Genomic DNA, 19829 nt, shown 5'->3' with positions numbered 1-19829 from the left:
AATCCATTTAGAATTGACTTACACATGTGCTTCTCTGGCTGGCAAAATCACTTGTTTGGAATATAGAATTGCAGAAACATAGCATGTTCTTTTGTTTTTGATGTAAGAAGTCTGATGTGAGAATGGAAAAATGTGTGAGAAATGTATTAAATGCTTCTAAGTGTGTTTGTTTTTTTTTCTGCCATCGTACTGTATAATGAACTTGTGAAGTATTTTCCAATTTTACAGTAAATAGTTTGCTCTTTTCCATATAGCAAGGTTCATAAGAATTCTTTTCCCTGCTACCTAACATACAACTTGACATGGTTTGTGTGCTATTGGCCTTAAGGCTGGTGACACAGGGCTTCCCTTCAGGAAGGGTTCCCAGGGCTAACAATGACCATCCATGACCTGTGCCAAAATGTAACTGTATAATATTTAAATTTTACATGATACTGAAGAAAAAAATACAGCATACTTAAGTATTTGGAGGGAAGAAAGAAATACAGAACTAGTTTTACATAGAAACGTAGAACTTCAAGATAATCTAGAGGAGAGGGGTCCATTTGAGATGTCAGAGAACTGAGGCACAGGAACCAAGAGAACCGCCCAGTCATAACTGAATTTCAGATGGGAGTTAGAGAAGAGCTTCCATCCTTCTGTATAGCCAAGGTTTAAATCATCTTTTGTGCCGAATCTGTGGGGCAAACAGTTAATTAGTTCTAGGTTGGAGTTTGATCAGCCTTATAGGCCGGTTAAGACAGCCCACAGCACCTGCTTGACCTACTTGGCCCGTACTGACCTTGGTGCTTAGGTGTTACCAGTTGTCATTACAGACATAGTTGTTAATGAGATTAACTGATTACAGGGCATTAAAGGGAGAAAACTAGAAACTAGGTGGTTGGGGTGTTTTGGTTTGGTTTGTTTTTTGGTTATAGTAGAAACTATTAACAGTCTGAGGAGGGCAAGAAAAAATTATCACATGCTGAAATAGTGAAGTTGGAGTGATGAGAATGGAATAATATATAGTAATATAAAATAATCTAAGTTCTTAGACCTGTTCAGACATTTCTTTCCAGTGATGATAGTCTGTGCAAGTATAGATGAAATGGAATATTACGTTGAAATGTGCATTACACATTTTACCTGCTTTGTGGAATGTTTGATGTATACCATTGCAAGATGCTGCAGAAGAATTCATCTTTTTGATCGGCTCTATTTTCTGTGGGCAAAAGCCACATTTCTGTTAATTTTGTGAAACAGCTCTATAAAGAGGTCTGTTTGTGGAGCTGTGTATGGAAGTGAGATTTCGGGAGGGATTTATTTTGATATTTCTACTGCACTTCATTTAAGAGCACTGAATACACTTCAGTAAATTCTGGTTTAGGACACATCATCCTTTCAATGCCACAAAATGTTATGAACTGTGATTCCTACCCTGTGTTTTCTGTGTTTTTATCACAGGTAAGCTCTCTGGAAGACTGGAAGCTGTAGTCTTTTTCTATAGTCTTCTCTCCTTATTCTAGCATCTTACATCTTCTCTTGCTCTTCCTTCTCAAAATGAACGGTGATCCTCAGACAGTAAGGTTTTCCAGCCTTTGACTCCCCTCCTTTGTGGTTTTGTGTGTGTGTTTTGGAGAGGGGAGAGCAAAACAAGGAAGCAGATGATATTTTCAAGCCTGTCTTCCCTCTCTTTTCTAGATGATCTTTAGTTTTTTGGGGGGCGGAGGGTACTTTTTCACATTCAAAAGAATATCTCAGTGTTTTGGTTCATCTGTCATTAGCAGATTGTTTAGCTAGCATTAAGAATTGTTAGTTTTTTTTCATTGTAATCTGTTTTTCTGATGATGCTTCTCAAATTTCTATATGCTTCCTATTTGATGTGGTTATTACATGACTGTGAAATTGTACAGTGATTGACTTGTGTTTTGGTGTGGAGAGGAGAGGGGAGCAGTCAGGCAGTGATGGAAATTAGGGTTTCCCCATTCTCGAGGTTAAAAGTAAACTCTAAGTCTGATATCTACCTCATTAAAAGCAATGGTATTTTGTCATGTATTTAACTGCCATTTAAAATCTTTTAGCTTCCTAAAAGAATTGGCATTGGCTACTGTAAAGAACCTTTGTTTTTATTTAAGGTTATGTAACCTGTACTTTCACATTAATGGAGTGATGCAATGCTCCTTGAAATAGCAGTAACATTTAATTAGATTGACACTTGCAAAAATGTTTCCTTTTAATTGTAGTATACTTCCTTCAATTGCAAAAGCTGCCATTTTCTGTTATGAATTGTTGTGACCTATTGTGAAGACAACCTCTTGCACTATTTTAAGAAATGATAGTGATAATTTGTTAGAATATCAGCAGTGCAATGAGGGCTGTAATCAGTTCGCATTGGATTTTTTTTTTTTTTTAATTTTAGTCATGTCTGCAAGTATTGTTATGATTTACAAATAAGAGATTAAATTCAAATAATCCAATGTAGCACCACGATGAAAGTCTGCTGGGTTTGATGCATTCTTTTAGTTTAAGAATAAAAGGAGTCAGTGCAAAGCAGAGCCACTAATTCTGATCTATCTTTTCATGAATATTATTTCATGTTTCTGTTTGCCAGGGGCTGTCTTTGTTTGGAGTGCTTCCAGGGGAAGAAATTTGTTTAAGTAACAGTTGAACACAGGTTTTCAAACTTGCAAAACTGCCTGGAGTAGCTGAACGCTTGCCTCGTCACATCTGCTTTAAATAGTACAGGAAGAATATTTGCACTTAAGATGTGTTTTCAAAGAGAAACTATTGTTGTGCATGGGGAAAGGGAGAGCTGGGGACACACAAGTTTAGCTGAAGAACTGGCTCACTTCCGTAAGCAATTTTCACACTCATTTAACAATCATAACTGTTTCTTTCTGAAAACTGGAAGAGTTCAGCTATAATTTGTCCCTTTCCTAAGGGCAAGTAGTCAGCCTAAGGGGTGCAGCATGCCAACGGTATGGTGCAAGCTGAGCTGTTGAAGCAGAGATTTGCATTCTGGTGGTTTTGGAAAGTAAAGAACACTTGATTTCTTATCTGTTTATTGATTTATCCTTTTTAAAGGAGTCAGTCTTTCTGGTTGTTGATTTTCCTCTTTTTTTTTTTTAACTGCTTCCTTTCTTAGAAGAGAAGAAGTTCCCAAACTAAATTTCTAGAGAAGATCATGCAGTTTTTGTTTTTCTTATTTAAGAAGGGTCTCACTACTGCCATTTGACGCATGGATACTCATTTTCCATCTAAAGCTTTTTTTTTTTTCCTTTCCCTGAAATTTTCCATGTGTCTGGTTTGGTTCTTTGTTTATAGTACAAATGATTCTTATTATAGATTTGTTGGCTTCCACTAGCAAATACATAAGTAACTTGCAAATTCATAAATATTTGTGTTATCAATAAAGGCTAGTTGACTCTTGTACCTGAGTGACCTTGTGTATATTTGTTGCATAAACTATTGTGTGTTTCAGGTTATTAAAATCTGATAAAAATGTAATCTGAAATTTAATCTGTATATGTATTTGTGTACATTGAGGAGATACCCCCTGAGTCTGCCCTTCTCCAGGCCGAGCAGTCCCAGTGTCAGCCTCTCCTCCCAGGAGAGGTGCCCCAGTCCCTTCATCATCTGTGAGGCCCTTTGCTGGCCTCTCCAGTAGCTCCACATCTCTCCTGTACTGGGGAGCCCAGACCTGGACACAGTACACCAGGTGTGGCCTCCCCAGTGCTGAGCAGAGGGGAAGAACCACCTCCCCCGACCTGCTGACAGGACTTTGCCTGACACAGCCCAGGGTACCTGTGTGGCACGGACCCGCCGCCAGTTTGTGTTCAGCTTGGTGCCACCAGGACCCCCAGGGCCTTCTCTTTCCAGCTGGGTGGCTGGGGCCGTTCCTCCCCACGTGCAGGACTTTGCACTTCTCCTTGCGTTTCTTCATGAGGCTCTTGTCGGCCCATTTCTCCCGCCTGGTGGGATTCCTCTGGATGGCAGCACGTCCCCCTGGCATATCTGCTGCTCCCCCTGGTTTGTGTCACCTGCAGCCTTGCTGAGGGCACGCTCTGCCCCCTCATTCAGAGCACTAATGAGGGTGTTGAACAGGAGCGGACCTGGTCCATCCCTTTGGGGTACGCTGCTGGTGTCTGGCCTGCAAGCAGGCTTTGTGCTGCTGATGGCCACCTGGTGGGCCTTGCTGTTCAGCCAGGTTTCAGTGCACCTCACTGTCGGCTCATCCAGCCCAAACTTCATCGGCTGCTCTCTGAGAATCTTACAGGAGACAGCATTGAAAGCCTTACCGAAGTGTAGGCAGACAATATCCACTGCTCTCCCCTCACCTACTAGGCCCATCGTTTCATCATAGAAGATGATGAGGTTGATCAGACATGACTCCTCATGAATTCATGCTGACCACTCCGGATCACCTTCTTGTCCTTCATGTGCCTGGAAATGGGTTGTGGTCAGAATTCAAATATGATACATAAGAAATGTTGGCTAGCATGACTACTTTTGAATTTTTATGACTTTAGCTTCTAAATTTTTGTGTTGTTTTGAACGTGAACTTAATATTTAAAAAATGAGGGTTTAAAAGAGTGATGCTGTTAGTCTTCTATGTGCTCAAATTAATTCAAGTTCAGCACTTGAATTTCTACTTCAGTGTTAAGTGTCTGTCTCCTACTGTTCAATGACACTAATACCTTGTGTTATTTTACAGCCAGAATCTGTTAATATTTTGCTGGCATTATTAGGATTACTATCTGAGCAGATCGTTAAGATTCCATTAGTTTCTGTTGTGTACTGTTTCATTTTGTGCTCTGAATAATAAGGTATTGGGCAAGAATCTGCTCGGTTTTGCCACTTTAATTGGAAACTTTAAACTTGGAAGCCGTTCTGCAGTTGTACATGCAGGTTGGCAACGCAGTTTGTTGGACAGACTTGAGAGCATCTCAGAGCATCACTTCTGGGTGTGAATGCTGAGGCAGAAGGTAAAATAAACATGCAAAGACACTGGAAAGGAAGGAGAGGGCTTCTTTCTGTTGGTCAGGAGTTTGTCTTCAAGTGAGTAAACGGATGAAACCTCGTAGCCTGGTAGGAAGGCATACTTCCCTGAAACTTTGACTATGGACTTTTTCTTCTATTTATGATTTGTTAACTTGTAGAGGAATATTAAATATCTGCAATATGGAATTATTTTTTTTTTTCCTAGTCCTGGATAACATGGACTTGGACCACATCTAGACTAGACATTTCTGAGATAAACCACTGGCTCGCTAACCACTGGGTCTTGCTGGGACTAAACAAGAATACCAGTCATATCAAAAATAATGTTAGATTTTGGGTTCAGATGCATGTATTACATTCGCTTTTCTTTACATGGAGCAAGTCTCTTAGTAAACATACTTCATGCTAGCAATTTGTGGTAAACAATCAAACTTAGGTGCCTGTCTTAAATAAGTGAAACAGTATGGACATGTAAACTGGTAAACGAGTGACTGAACATGGATGAAGTGTGCTTTTGCTGTGTGGGAGCTTAGTTAGAAATATTTAATTCTTTTGTTGTTGTTGTTAGAATCAGTCCACACCACTAGTTCAAAGGGTATAAACAAAAATCTGTGTAAAGTGTTGTTTTTAGTTGATTGTGGTTTTGCATGTTTTAGAAGCATTTGATGTTAGAATGGATTTCGAGATGATTTTAAGAACGTATTTGTGTGTGTGTATATATATAGTCATACTTGATCCTGTAGATTTTGCTTTAAGAATGTTCCTACAACATTGGAAATCCTAGTCATTATAGACTGAAGTCCTGTGATTTATGTGTTTTAGTAAACAGAGAATGCAAACAGAAGTACTCTTGAAATAGAAGATGTTTCTTAAAGTCAGTTTCAGCATTTTTAAACTACTTTTAAAACATATTGTAGAAGGGTACTTAGAAAGTCTTGTCAGTAGCATTAAACTATTAGTCTTCTTGTTTAATTCATTATAACACAGTATGAAATAGAGGTGCTTCAGACACTCTCCCAGCCCCAGTCATTACTTTGGTGTCTAAAGGTGTTTAAAACCAAAGACAATTATTAGTCATGAAGGGATTTAAGTATGAATCAGCAGTGGTGGTTTCTTTATTGTCTATAAAAATCCAGATTTAACAAACGGTATATCATTCACAGATAGATGAATAGTTTTAATATTTGAGTTTTCCTCATTTTTAAATACTTGAACTGTGAAAAGGGGGAGGGAATTACAGAGGACTATTTATCTATATATGTTTGCAGAAACATTCTGGGGACCTGGTGTTTAGTTGGCGTGACTGGATGCAAGCTTAAGTGTTAAGTTTGTAATGCAGATTTGTAAAGTAGTTTCGATATAGTTTGCAACCAATGCAATTGAACAGTAGAAACTTGCACAAAACTGCTTATAACCATGTATTTAATGTTTTAAACTAATCTTGGTTTCAGATGATTGCCTAAATAGTTTTGCTTTCCAATCACTTTACGTTATTTCATTTTGTGTTTGTGGTTATGATTCCATTTCTGTAACTATGCCTTTGTTTCATTTTACAGAGGAAATAAAGGCTGAAACAGAAAAGCAAAGGTATGTGATAGTTCATCATATTGAGCGATCGTGCTTTACCTTCTTGAAATGTGTACCATGCTTATTCTGCACTGTGAACATGCGCTCACTCTGAAAAGCATTCTCAACATAATTTGTAAGGTTGGCGATATCTGGAAATGTGCTAAAAATGCAGCTTTTGTTACTGGCTGTTGGGATGCAGGGCACAGGACCTGGGAGTAGAGGGAACAAGGTGAAATCAGCTGGCTGGGGAGGGTAGGAGTAAGGGTCAAGATTAGAAAAGGACTTTGGGGGAAGCGCAGAAAGGAAGCAGTGGTGGAGGGGCCTGAGCTTAAAAAGGATTTGAAAGGGGTTCAGAGGAAGGCGAAGGCCTGGAATGCAAATAAAGGGCATGAACTGTGAGCAAGCAAGAGGAGGGAAGCTGAGGTGAGAAAGTGGGAACAGGTAGAGAAGACTAGTATAATTGGAAAAGTGTGGAAAGGATCTTGTTAAGGAATAGGTGTAGGTTCCTCTAATCAGTTCCTCTAGAAGTGATGGCAGAAGCAAAAACTGGCATTCAGCACCCTTCCCCTATCAGCAAGTAAATTTTTAAATATTGGTAAACTTTCAACATTTTTAGTGTTGAAATTAAACATTCCACAGGATGATCTTCATCACTCATTCAGTGTAGATTATTAATCGTGAGTCAGGGCAGTGGTGTGGTGCCTGTTCGTACTACTTGTTAGAAGAACCAGATTAGTGGATGAGACTGATGGTGAAAGTTTTCTTACAGCTTAAGCAGTTGAATGCTGTTTGGGGACCTGCAGTCTGCCTGGGAACTGAATTCCTGTTTTAGGCAAATCATTTAAACCGCAGATGTCAAAACTGGCTGCTGGTGATTTGTGCTTTATCTTTGGGCATTCAAGCGGAGAGCTACAAGTTTTGGCTTGGGAAATTTAAGCACTTCTAGCTGGAAAGAAGGCAAGTGGGAACTTTATTTCAGAAGATGTCGAGGACTATTTAATATCAAATACATGAACAATTTATTCTCACGGCTTTTCAAATTGGGCATATAAAAATTAATGGATGCATTTGATTGAGTCACTGTGCTTCAGTTCCCGCTTGTAAAATAAAGTCTATACTATCAGCTCATAGTAAGGCTGTAAAAACAAATTTAATATTTGTGTAGTGTTCAGATAACGTTGCCCTAAGCACCACAGGCAGGCTCAGATAATAATGATGTGTTTTTATAAAAAGTATTTAGGGTAGTATAAATAAAGTCAAAGTACAAAATTTGAAGAATGATTAGAAAAAAGTGCATAATGTTGAATAAGGAAAAGTAATATCTGGTCCTGTCATTAAATACCGTGTGAAAACTAATGACAGAGCTAAATTATAATGACATATGTAAGCATGGTTCAGCCATTCCTGAAATTTCCAGCGCTTAAATTCTGTCCAATTAATATTTGAAGTTGTGATTTTGGGGTATATATAATGTGTATGTGTCACGTGTCCATGTATGTTTTTTAAATAGATTTGGATTTTTTTTCTAAGTTTAATCTGACAGTAGCCTGTAGCTTCTCTGAAGGCATTGATGTGAATGGATTTACCCTATTCTTACTGTATAGTCAATTTTTTTAGATGCAGGAGAAAATATTCTTTTTCTGTGTCTTATAGCGAAACCTCTTAGTTTGTAAAAGTATTTTCAGTTTCTTATTTCTGTAATTGAGATTTGAATATCCTAACAAGGGACTTCTAGCAATAACTGGTTAATCTTTTCCAGTCCCTGATCTAGGAAACTGTTCTCACTGCTAACCTGGAATATGCTGAAAAACAGATCATTTGTAGTTCCCCAGAAATTGCATGGAATACTGCCTCTTTTGTTTTTAAACAGGACTGGTATTTGGCAGTCGGACAGAGGGGAATGGAATGGAAAAGGACAGGCTGATTTATGTAACCATTACACAGCAGATGCTGCCAGAATCTTATTTATTATTTGATACCTAGGTTAGCTTGTTTCTATGACTGATATGTAAATATCAGCATATTTCATATTCCTGATACTTGGTAGACCCCTTGGTGGAAGAAGGTTCTGTTAGGAACAGTTTCTGGTTACACAGTCTGATGGAGGAGAAAAAAAAAAGAAACATCTGAAGTAATTTCTTGAATGCCATTAAGAAGGAAAGACCTTTTGGATTATCCTTGTCCCCACTCCTTGCTGTCCCCCTCCTTCCCATCATCAGCAAGGTGATGAACTTACTGAGTTATCTTTCCAGAGACAAATGTAATGTCACCTTAATTATTTCTTATTTGGGGGAATTTTACTGGCCTTCAGTTAAGAGAAGCTTCAGGCTTCTGCAGTAGCTTTGTGTGGCACAGGTTCTTCATTTTCTGAGTTTCATTATGGCCTGTTCCTTGTTTCTGAAAAACTCCAGTTTTATTTCTGGAGTGTTCTTTTAACCTAATTTCAATATTAGGAGACATAATCAACAGATGAAGAACAGTTTGTCATCAGACAAGAGCGAGAGATACCACCCTGCCATTCTTCACAGAAAAGCTTTTATAGGAATTTCAGGGAGGTTTAAGAATGTAGAAGGATCATGTTCTTCCTCTGCAATTTATCTGATCTGGGTTTTGTCCAAAAGAGCTCTGTTTCCAGCAAAACAATATTGGGCAATAAATAAAGTCATGTATCTGATGATAGAAAAACAAATCTCTGTTTTTCTTCAACAAAAAATATAGAGAAATCCTTAAGCCTTCAAAAGAGAAATTACTTATTAGAAAAGTAAAATCTTAACGCTAATTATTCACTATTAAGACTTAGAATTTAGGTGCCCTTTTAAAGCAGCCTACAGAAGGAGGGCTGTTTGAATGTGGTACCAGACATCTTCTCAAGGACAATCCAGCTTGCTCCTTGAAAAGCTGAAGCACTGGTATTTTATCACGTTGCTTAGTTTAAGGCTTTCTCCGTGATGCATGGGATTGCATTCATTCTTCGGATTCATAATAAGCTCTTGGCAGTTCATTCTTCTATTTCAGCAACATGAAAAACATTTATTTTCTACCATCTGGGTATGAAGAATTTCCTTGAAGCGTCTGCTTTAATTTGCAACAAATGTGGAGGACCTTCATTTTCAACTAGTTGTTCTGTAAATACACGTTTGAATTACAGCAAGAATTTTGTAGTCTCACTACAGAATATGAGGTTATGTTCTCTTTTCTTCATACTGTTTATCAAATCTGTGGAAGACAGTGTAGTTTACCCTTTGTGTAAAGATACGTATGTGTGCACAAAAAGCATCAGGAATGCTTTTATAAAGGTGATGAGCCATTTTATGGAATAAAAATCCAAACATCTTGCTTCGAGTCAAAGGCAGACTACACTGATGCACACGAATTAGTGAAAAACTACCTACTCTTAATTGTCCATTTTTGCTTATTTTTAACGAGCATGTTGCTTCTAAAGATGCTTTAAGCAATAAGACTTCGACATTTTATAATCATCTCAAGTATTGTACGGTTACAGTCTTTTTGCATACCTCACCCAAGTGAGGTACAGTGATAACCACTGAACTTTGAAATTCTGTGGTGTCATCTGGAGCACAAATAGAGCTAAGTTTTGTGGGTTTTTCTGGGTTTTGTTTGTTTTGTTATTTTGACAAGTTGGCATTTGGTCTGTTCCAACAGTGTAACGTCTTCCTAGACTTCTCCAGGAATTATCACTGACTGTGGAAGTGCTATTTAATGCCTCCCCCACCTTTTACCCACCATTTGAGGAGGGGCTTTCCTGGTTTTCAGGGGTAAAAAATCTTTTTTTATGCCTTCTAACCAGCAGGGACCACTGAATATCTACTTAGTGTGCAAGTAGGTCACTGCACTCATCCATAAAAGACGTAGATATAGTATAAAAGCTGTTAGGAATATTTATATGACTTATATAATATAGGAATATTTATATTTGTGTTAATTTCATAGAAGTTATTTTTTCCTAATGCTGATTTTCTTGATATTTTATTTCATTCATAAATGTTGCAGTGGTGAGAACTATTTGTGTAATGACTTCCAGCATTCTAATTAAATCGTTCTGTTTAGTCCCCCTCATGGAGAAGCAAAGCCTGGTTCAAGCACTCTTCCACCTGTGAAATCAAAGACCAGCTTTATTGAAGCAGACAAGTACTTCCTACCATTTGAGTTGGCATGCCAATCGAAGTGCCCCAGGATTGTCAGTACATCTCTAGATTGTTTACAGGTCTGTATGAAGATGAGTTTCAGCTGTCAACTACAAAATTCTGTTGATTTGAAGGGGCAGTAACAGTTATATGTAGCAAATAATGTTGTTGATTTTTTGTTGTTCAGTTTATTTTACCTTATTGCACACACAATGAAATCAACTATATATCTGACAATAGGTGAGTATGTCCTATTTATAATGTAGTGCGTCTGTTTATTTTTGTACATGCATATTGCCACAGGTAGCTGCATTTTTGGATCAATTTTATTATGTTAGTGAACAACTGCCTGTTTTCACTTATATACCTATGAACTGAAATACTATCAATAACCTAAATGAAAGACTGAAGCTTCACTAATTGCAGGTATATAGTTAACAGTTTCCTTTTATTCTATTTATAATTGCAATAAAATATTGTAAATGTGAGACGTCTAGTTTCTCAAAGCTCATTGGCACATACATTGTTTTCAGCACAGAATTTAGCCATTGTTTCCTCCTGAGTGGCCTAACAACAGCAAACTTGAACTCTCTCTCTATTTATTTACATTCACAGGCCTATACATACCTGCTGTGCTGTCTCTCTGTGATGCCTTGCTACTCTGTTCTTAAAGTATGGGGAGGTCATGGGGATTTACAAATACTGTCATGTCTAAAGTGTTTGGAACAGAATATTGTTAATTTTGTAATATATTCATTTTTGAAGTATTGAAGACCTAGAGAGAGAAAGAGATAATACAACATTTAAAAAGAGAAGACTAGCTAGTAGCTTAAATAGAAAGCATTTGTAGCCAGTTTATCTGGTATTAAAAACACGTGTGCTGATGACAACTGAAGACTGGTGTGATGTGAGTGGTTGTTTTTTTTTAGAATCCTGTTTGTTTTAAAACACTATTAGTTATTGAACCAAAAGCTTTAATGTTAAGCTTGTTGGCAAACTTTGTATTGCAGCTGCCCAGTGAAAATTGAATAAATCTGGGGACCTTTTTTTTTTAAAAAAAAATCCTTTATGTTTACTGAGAGTTGGGGTAAAATGTGCAGTTTTGGTTCCAATGTGCAAATTAGAGCTATCAAATACATTTATTTATTCTAATGAAAAGCTGACTTTATTTTTTTAAACTCTTATTTATGTTTTTCTCCCTTCCAGAAACTTATAGCATATGGGCATCTGACGGGGAATGCTCCAGACAGTACAGCACCAGGCAAAAAATTAATTGATAGGATTATTGAGACAATATGTGGCTGTTTTCAAGGTCCTCAAACAGACGAAGGGGTTCAACTACAAATAATAAAGGTAATACAATTAACCACTACTTCCAGTATTTGTAGTGGTAACAACAGGAAGAGATTCATGACCTCAGAATTCAAAAGCAGAGATGTTTCATTTGTAAATATAATGATAGTTTTTAAATGCTTCCTTGATTCTGTTTGCTTGAGGTGGAAACTCCCTATGTTATGCTCCTTTCCCTACTTTCTGCTATTGCATGTCGAGTGAATTCATGGTTGTGACACGAAGTCTTGTGCATAGACCACTGGATGAAACTTCATTCATGGTGAATCAGTGGAGCTCTCTAATTGTAAAGAATTACTATCAAATAATCCTCTACTCCCAGCGGGGAAGATGGTAATTAAGAAACAGATTTTTAAATCCATTTTGAAATTATTTTATGAAATGCAATTAGACCTGGCAGTCAGATGTTACCATGGTAGCTTTGTGGTGCTGTGTCAGAGACGTGTGCTTGAAAGAGGTCTAAGGTTTCTTTGCATAGCTTACATAAACGCTACATGTGGAATTTGTAGAAAGAAGTTTTTCTGGGGGACTCTAACTGTTTTCTGATTGCACTCGTTAATTATGGGAACTTACTATGGGACATTATTATACCAAATAATGGAATTTAGCTAATGGAAATATAATACTTTATCCCTGTAACAGTAGTCTTTGAGTGGTTGTGATGTGAGCAGTAGTGAAGAATACAGTAAAAAGCAGTTAAAAGGAATGGAGTGTTTATTAGCTCATATTCTTGTATATACGTGTCCTGAGGTGTTGACATTCTTGCTGATTATATTTGTTTGTTTTACTGCAAAGATGGTACTTTTTCCTCCTGTTCCTTTTCATTGCTCCAATCTTCCTTTTTCTTGACACCCTGCTTCTCCAGCAGATGGTTGTTAAAAGTGTTTCTGCTCCTAGTTGTCTAGGTTTGTTGTTCCATTTTGCCCAAGCATTTTAAGACATTTTTCATCTGGCAGGGGGAAGTTTTTGTTGATTTTTATTTTCAAAGGCTGAAACCATTTTATCTCCCTTTTGCTTTCTCTCCAGATGTTTTCCTGTTCTGGTCCTTTCAGCCCTTAGCCTGTTACCTGGGCCAGGATGTTAACAAAATTAACTTCCTGCCTGAAAGGGGATGTCTGTGAGCTGGAATTCTTTCTGTCCAAGAAAACAGTTGAGAAAGTCAACTCTTCAACAATTGTAAAATGCATTAAGCATATAAATTAATTTAGTGCTTTCATTTTTTGACTGTTTAGACTTAGCATACTTATTCCAAGTATGTTGGAATTCCTGGCAAGCTGCAGAGTCTTGCTTTGGCTCCAGGTTTGTCCAGTGACTGTACACTATAAAAAGCATCAAAATAAATTATCTTAGTGAAGACTGGAGCTTTTGACTTCCTCCATGGGCAGTAATGAAACCTAATAGTCAATCATATTGTATTAGGCTTCATAACTCTTTAGTTCCAGGCTGTGGACCCAGCTTCTCCAGTATGATTTGAAGGATGGATCACACGCCTTTTAAAACGTGGCAAGTAGTATGTTCTCTGAAAAAGTTTAATTCCAACAGGGAGATAGGAGGTGGAGGATCTGGGTCTCCCACTTTCTGCACTGGCACTCCCAAAATATTATTTGTAACATGAGCAGTGCTTCTGTGTGGCAGCTACATCACCTGCACCACTGTAAAATCAGAACACTGATCACTCTGGCACCTTTCTCCCTGGAGGACTGATTATCTTGGTTCTGCATGCTGAATAGACAGCCCTTACGTGGTGTGCTGCCATCCGCCCAAGGTCTGTGAGCCAAGGCTGGGTAAGAGTTCACACCTGGAGCTATTTGTCAGTTTCTGGATGGCTTTCTAGTGGCAGAGTCATCTTAAGCATGTTCCCAGCAACCAGAGCAGCTTAGGCATTCTGAAATACCTTTCTGCTGACCTGCAAGGAAACAATCCTGCTGAGGAGCGTAGCTTGTCTCGGTGTAGGTATGTAAACTTGGAGTTATGTCTGACGGTAGCCTTGACGGTGGGTGGGCAGCTTACCTTATCTGCCTGTTTCTGCTCATCTGTTCTCATCTCTAATGCCCTCGTTCTTCATCTGCAGACTCCGCGATGAGCCACACTGGGAAATTGGCCTTTTCCCCTTCCTTCCTCCTGTAGTTTAGCTTGATCTGATGTAATTTTGATGTCAAGCCACATAAATGCTTTTTCAGCTGTAATGGTGAGGATTGCCAGGAGCAGAAGGAAAGCAAGAAATTAGGCTAGTGCAATGACATTATGGAAGGTGTTTGACACTTGGAAGGTATTAATAACAATTGGAAGGTGTTTATTAAAATTAGGTTCAAGGAAGAGAGGTGGCTTCAAACATACCTGCCTTCAGGCTTGTTTTGCTGGGGCTGCTATGGTATTTGTGGTTTGTGTCCATAAACTTCCTCCTGAGACATGCAGAGGTTTCAGTTGAAGTTGTGTTTCTGTCTGGCCTTACTGTTCCTGAATAACTACTACGTATGACAAAAAATAAGTTGCACAAAAAGAATAGGGGTGGGGAAGAGGATGGGACATGAGATCAGCTGTGCTCACAAGTGTTCTCTTTGCTTGGCGTGCTGTATAGCAAGTGTTTGTTATTATTTAGATACTCTCCCAGCTTAACTTGGATCATGTTTGGCAAAGAAAAAATATTTGTTTGCTTGATATCTGAAATTTGAAAAATTGAATGTTACTTGAGTGACTGCTTATTGAGTCCTCCATGTGCTGTAAACTGTAAGGTCAGTCCCGGTAGTCATGCTCTCTATTGACCAGTATCAGTAGAGGAAGAAAAGTTGAATCAAACATTGACCACACAAATAGCCTTTTGAAACTAACCAAAAATAAAGAACAACTCATGCCTCGCTTACAGAATGGGAAAACTGTAAACACTGACTAATTCTGAGGAATAAGAAGAATGGTTATGGGTTTGAAAGAATTTTACTGAAATTTGTGTGAAAGCAGATTCCAGAAGACCCTTAGAAAAACTTCTCAGTTCAATATCCTGTTGTGTTCCAGTAGTGTGAAATGCTAACAAAATAACTTATTCATCTGCAGTATCCTGTAGTTGTGTGGTTATTATTTCCTATAAAAAGGTCATAGAAAGTTTAATTTTCCGTGCTGAGTTTAAAAGAAGCTGTGGATTATTGAAGGATATAAGAATCAAAATAATGATGTAGGAGGGTTTGGTCTGGATTCTTTGTATTTTTAGGCATCCATCTGAAGTTCAGGGCTAGGACTGGTTACCTAACCTGCAAATGATGTCCTGCAGGTTTGTAGTTTCGCTTTTTAGAGGATTACACTTGGTTGGACATGAAATACTTCTGTTTTGCACCATACATTGATTCTAGTTCATTTTGAACAGCCAGCCTTCCAGTGGTAAAACCAAATAGAACTTTATACTCTTCATTTACTTTATAAAGTATTTACTTTACATTCTTTATATCCCCTTCCACAGAACTCCTGCTGGCACATAGTTCTTCTGTTCTTTTGCAGACTCCACAGTCCTAATCCTTCATGTGTTTCCAGACTGGCAGCTGGTTGCATGCTTGTGAATGGTGGATTATTTTTTTAAGATTAATCTTAAGTGGAAAAAAAATAGTTTTAATTAAATACTAGGTGTTACCTAAGAATCCATTATTACTGGAATCTGGTGTAGAATCTAGGATACAACTCCGATTTTAAATCACTGTCTTGACTGTGAAAGCATTCTGGAAGTAAACACTGTGTTTTTCTATTTTTCACATCTTCACAGTGTATCTCCTTAAGACTTTCAAAGTTGGTAAACAAGGTTAGGTAAAACAGTTTTGTAACGCTATGGTGAATGTGTAACATATATGATTGAGTAATTTGGAAATGGTAAAGCAGGACATCATCTTATTTCCTCACAAAGAAAATGCGGCTTGGACAAACATTGCATTCTGTGTGATTTTGGTGTCGTTTATGTTGAAAAATGGTTTATCCTTGAAGGCTGTTCAATGCATTTGCTGCTCTGTGGTTTAAGTACTTCTGTCTCCCGTGTTTCTCCAAAAGTCAGTCCCTAGTAACACGTTATTTCTTTTTAAATTAATGTTCGGACTTCAAGTAGAATATTGGGTATTTAAAAAAAAAAAAAAAAGATAATGCTCTTTTTAAAAACGTATTTATTTATAGTTAAAAATAACCCTATAGCCTTTCTCAAAGAAAACTGAATGATGTGGTTCCAGTGGCCAATCCACTACAGAGAAACATTAGGGCTGTTGTGTTTTATGTTCTGTCTCCAGTGCTTGAGAGTCCCCAGACAACTGAATTATGGTATCTTAGCCCAAGAAGGTCTGTGCTGATCAGATGACTGCTATACAGTGTCATAAATCTTCCAAAGATAACATAGTTAGCTGAGAGGATGAAAAGAATGAGCTCAGTTGAAAACTAAGCTTTCTAGCAGTATGTATGTAGGTGTACCTGCCTCTTGTGTGTTCTTAAATCACTTCTCCTGGTTGTTTCTTTTACCATAACCATTCTGTTCTTGCAGAGTATTCAGTGTGAAAGGAATGAAAAGTTTACAGGTGCAGATAGATGCTGGATGTTTTTTTTAATAGAGAATGTTAATTTTGTTTACTTTTTAAACTAAGTTAGTTCTGCATCACAAATCACGGTACTTCCCGTACTGTTCTAATATACTCGTTTTACATAATATTAAATGCACTAAATATGCAAACGTGCTCCAGGCTGAAGGAAAAAGCAACATGGATGTCACAAAAATCTGGTAATTTGTAACTCAAATGATCCTGAAGATTTTTCTCCTTTCCCAAACCCACCTGATGGTTGTTCATAAAAATAAACAAACTTTGTTGCTGTGAGCTAGGTAGAGGCACAAAACAATCGGGTCTGTATCAAGCACAGAACAATAGGTGTGAACAATTGGAAGGAAAGCATAAGGAAACGATCTCACAGTCAGGATGATAGCCTGTAATCTCAGGACAATAAGAGCTTGATTGCTGTAGGTATTTTTGCAGGCTTTGTGACAAAGAAAGTTTTTATGGAAGGACCTGGAGAATAATGAAGTAGTGCTAACAGCCTGTGTACAAAGATTTCATCTATGCCTACAGAAGAGCAAAATGGAGTAATGCAGTAAAGTATGCATTTTTTTAATCATCTCTCCTTAGCGTACGCTGACGATACTTGAGTGAAAGCAGGTAAAGCTAAGTGTGTCCAGAAGGAATGGGAACTTGGTTGCAAATCTTTACCTTGCTAGCAAAGAGCAACCTAATGCTGCAACTCCAGGTCAGCAGAGCCAACCGAGGAGCTTGCTGTTGTGACCCCTGTAGAGAGGCATTTTCCTGTTCAGGTTTTGCTCCCAGCTGTTGCCCTTGCCCTACCTCATCCCTTGTTCGGACATGCATTTAATACGTTAAACCAATTAAACTCACTTTAAAACACAACAAAACAAAAATACGCCACCAGAAAAGGTAGGGGGATGGGTGTTTTGGTTTAGTTTATTGTTTTTTTAATTGTATTAATATATTGTCATTAAAATGGCAGAGGTAGCTTCATGCCTGTTGCAAAGTAAGCAGTAAGGGTATGGTTGGGAGAAAAGCAGACCTTTTGTTGTTCCACTTCTCAAGGACCTACATCACCACGTAGCAATTTGAGATTTTCTATATTCCCGCTGAACTGGGGACTGTTGCTACAGTGATTGTCTTTACTCATCGGAACCCGTCTCCCTCTCTGTGTTGGATCTAGTAGCTGTTTGGCCACAGAGAAAGGTCAGAGTGTAATCTGATGAAAACTGATAAGTGAGGAAGGGAAGGATTAGTATTTTAACAGATGAGCTGATGGGTTTCAGAGGAGCAGTACTGCTGCTCCTGACTGTAGCCTGTGGTTTCTCAGGGTTAGTTGTCACATCAGTTGTGGTAAGGGTGTGCTTATCTGTGACACAGAATGAGGAGACGTTATGTAGGGCATGACATTGAGTTGAACCCTTAATGAAAGATCAAAGTTAAAAATGCCTATCAGTTTACAGTTATGCATGGTAGTCATTAGGGTTCATTCTCTCAAGTGCTTGAGCAGGAAAGAACGCCAGAGGAGCGGCCGTCAGGACCTCTTGTAGGCATGCTGAGCGCACTAATAGGTATCTGCAAGGAGAGTCCCTGCTGGTAACACTGATTTCTCAGTTAGCATGGAAGACGGAGTTATTCAGTGAATTTGTGGTAATATGTTGGACTGTCAGGAGGAAGGTGCCTGTATGTACCTACCTTTCTTGCCTCCACACCTCCTTAGCAGGTGGCATGGAAAGAACCAAGCTCTAGTACTGATAACACACATACTGAAGAAACTTATAAAATTCAGGCTGTTGAGCCAACTAAAACAGCACATAATCCATCTGTAGCCTTGTCAACTTTTTCTACTAATAAGCATTATCTCCTATTATTAAAAGATGAAAAAACGAAGACTTCAGTGAACTGCAATGCAAGCTAAAACTGGGCTTTCAGATAGCAAATCGTTCATCACCTGAGTTTAACAAGGATGACAACTATGAGCTGTTTGTGGCTTGTGGCTTTATGATTGTAGTAGTGCTTTGGTAAAGGGGCGGGGGGGGAAGAGCAGAGCTGTCTGTTTATGTTTACCTAAACTCCACTTGTTTAGCTTGTCCTCTCAAGTGTTGCGAATTTTACTTTTTAAAAACTAGTATAGACAAAGTTCTTCAAGGTTACTCCTCTTTCAGAATTATTAATTAAAGTTTTACGGAGCTGTCTGTTTTGACCTCTCAGGACTTTTCATTCAGTGATACACACAACTTTAAAGAGCAGAGTGCTAAAATACCTGCGGGTGTACAGCCTTTCCAGCCAGCTGGGAGAGTACAGGATCTAGTCGCTGGGAGCTACCTGCCTGCAGGTCAGCCACGTGTAGGGGGGAGTTGGAGAGGTTAGCAGAGTTGTGACTGATACGAGGAGCTTTGGGGATAAATTTGGGAGTGTGACAGTACTGTAATATAGAGGATGTAGGTATGTTACCTGAACATAAGAGACATGCAAGTATAAAGAATGGGATTCAGCATGTTTTAACTCAGTATCTCAGTATGCGAGTCTCATGAAGCCACCAGAAACCCCTAGAAGTAAGGGAGAAGTGGAACAGTACAAAATACTTAATGAAAGATAGGGAAAATACAATACATAGCAGTAGGTGTGCTAAGGCAGTATAGAATATATTTATATGGGGGGAGTGGGGAAGAGACAGGTGGTGAATATTTTAAATATATAAATAGGTTTTGGCAGCGGATTTTATTTTGGTGGCACTGGATTTTGTTACAGATTTTATATGTCGTCCTCCCTAAATTATGCTTTCCAGTAGCAGGAGCAGGGTGTTGAAAGTTCTGTGGAGATACTGAATTGTTGCACAGAGTGGGTCAGAATTCAGGATGGTGCTATGAATTTCAGTTTACCACTTCCTGGTTTTTAGAAGGTCAGTCAGTGACATATAAACTGGATTTTGGGAGGAAAAATAGTATCAGTGATGGGAGACTTCAGGTCATTTATGAAACTGTTGTCTACAGTTTGTCCGCCCGTGTGATGCCTTCATGTTAGTTGGTTGGGTGTTGTTTTTTTGTTTTTATTTTTTTATTAATTTAAAGAAAAGTTTTCTAGTGGCATTTAGGTACTACTAGTTTGTAGATTGTAGCATGAGATGCAGTTTAATGTCATGCAGATAACAATGTATTTTCTCTGATAAGAACTGTAAGCACAGTCACCCATGTATGTGTCTCCACTGATGAGAGAACTGTGGCACCACAGGTCGAATAAGAAGGGACTTTCAGCA

General features: G+C 38.4%; 1 protein-coding gene across 1 annotated transcript in view; it reads left to right on the top strand.

The window, feature by feature from the left end:
• Window positions 1–19829, top strand: part of ARFGEF1 (ADP ribosylation factor guanine nucleotide exchange factor 1) — a 91355-nt gene that overhangs the window by 22851 nt on the left and 48675 nt on the right. The window contains exons 2-4 of the mRNA XM_035563033.2: window positions 6537–6567; window positions 10618–10774; window positions 11901–12047. Of these exons, the coding sequence (XP_035418926.1) occupies window positions 6537–6567; window positions 10618–10774; window positions 11901–12047 (335 nt within the window). The remainder of the gene's footprint in view (window positions 1–6536; window positions 6568–10617; window positions 10775–11900; window positions 12048–19829) is intronic.

Source organism: Cygnus atratus, chromosome 2, assembly GCF_013377495.2.
Source record: "Cygnus atratus isolate AKBS03 ecotype Queensland, Australia chromosome 2, CAtr_DNAZoo_HiC_assembly, whole genome shotgun sequence".
Taxonomy (NCBI): domain Eukaryota; kingdom Metazoa; phylum Chordata; class Aves; order Anseriformes; family Anatidae; genus Cygnus; species Cygnus atratus.
This window is presented reverse-complemented; position numbering and strand designations above follow the sequence as displayed.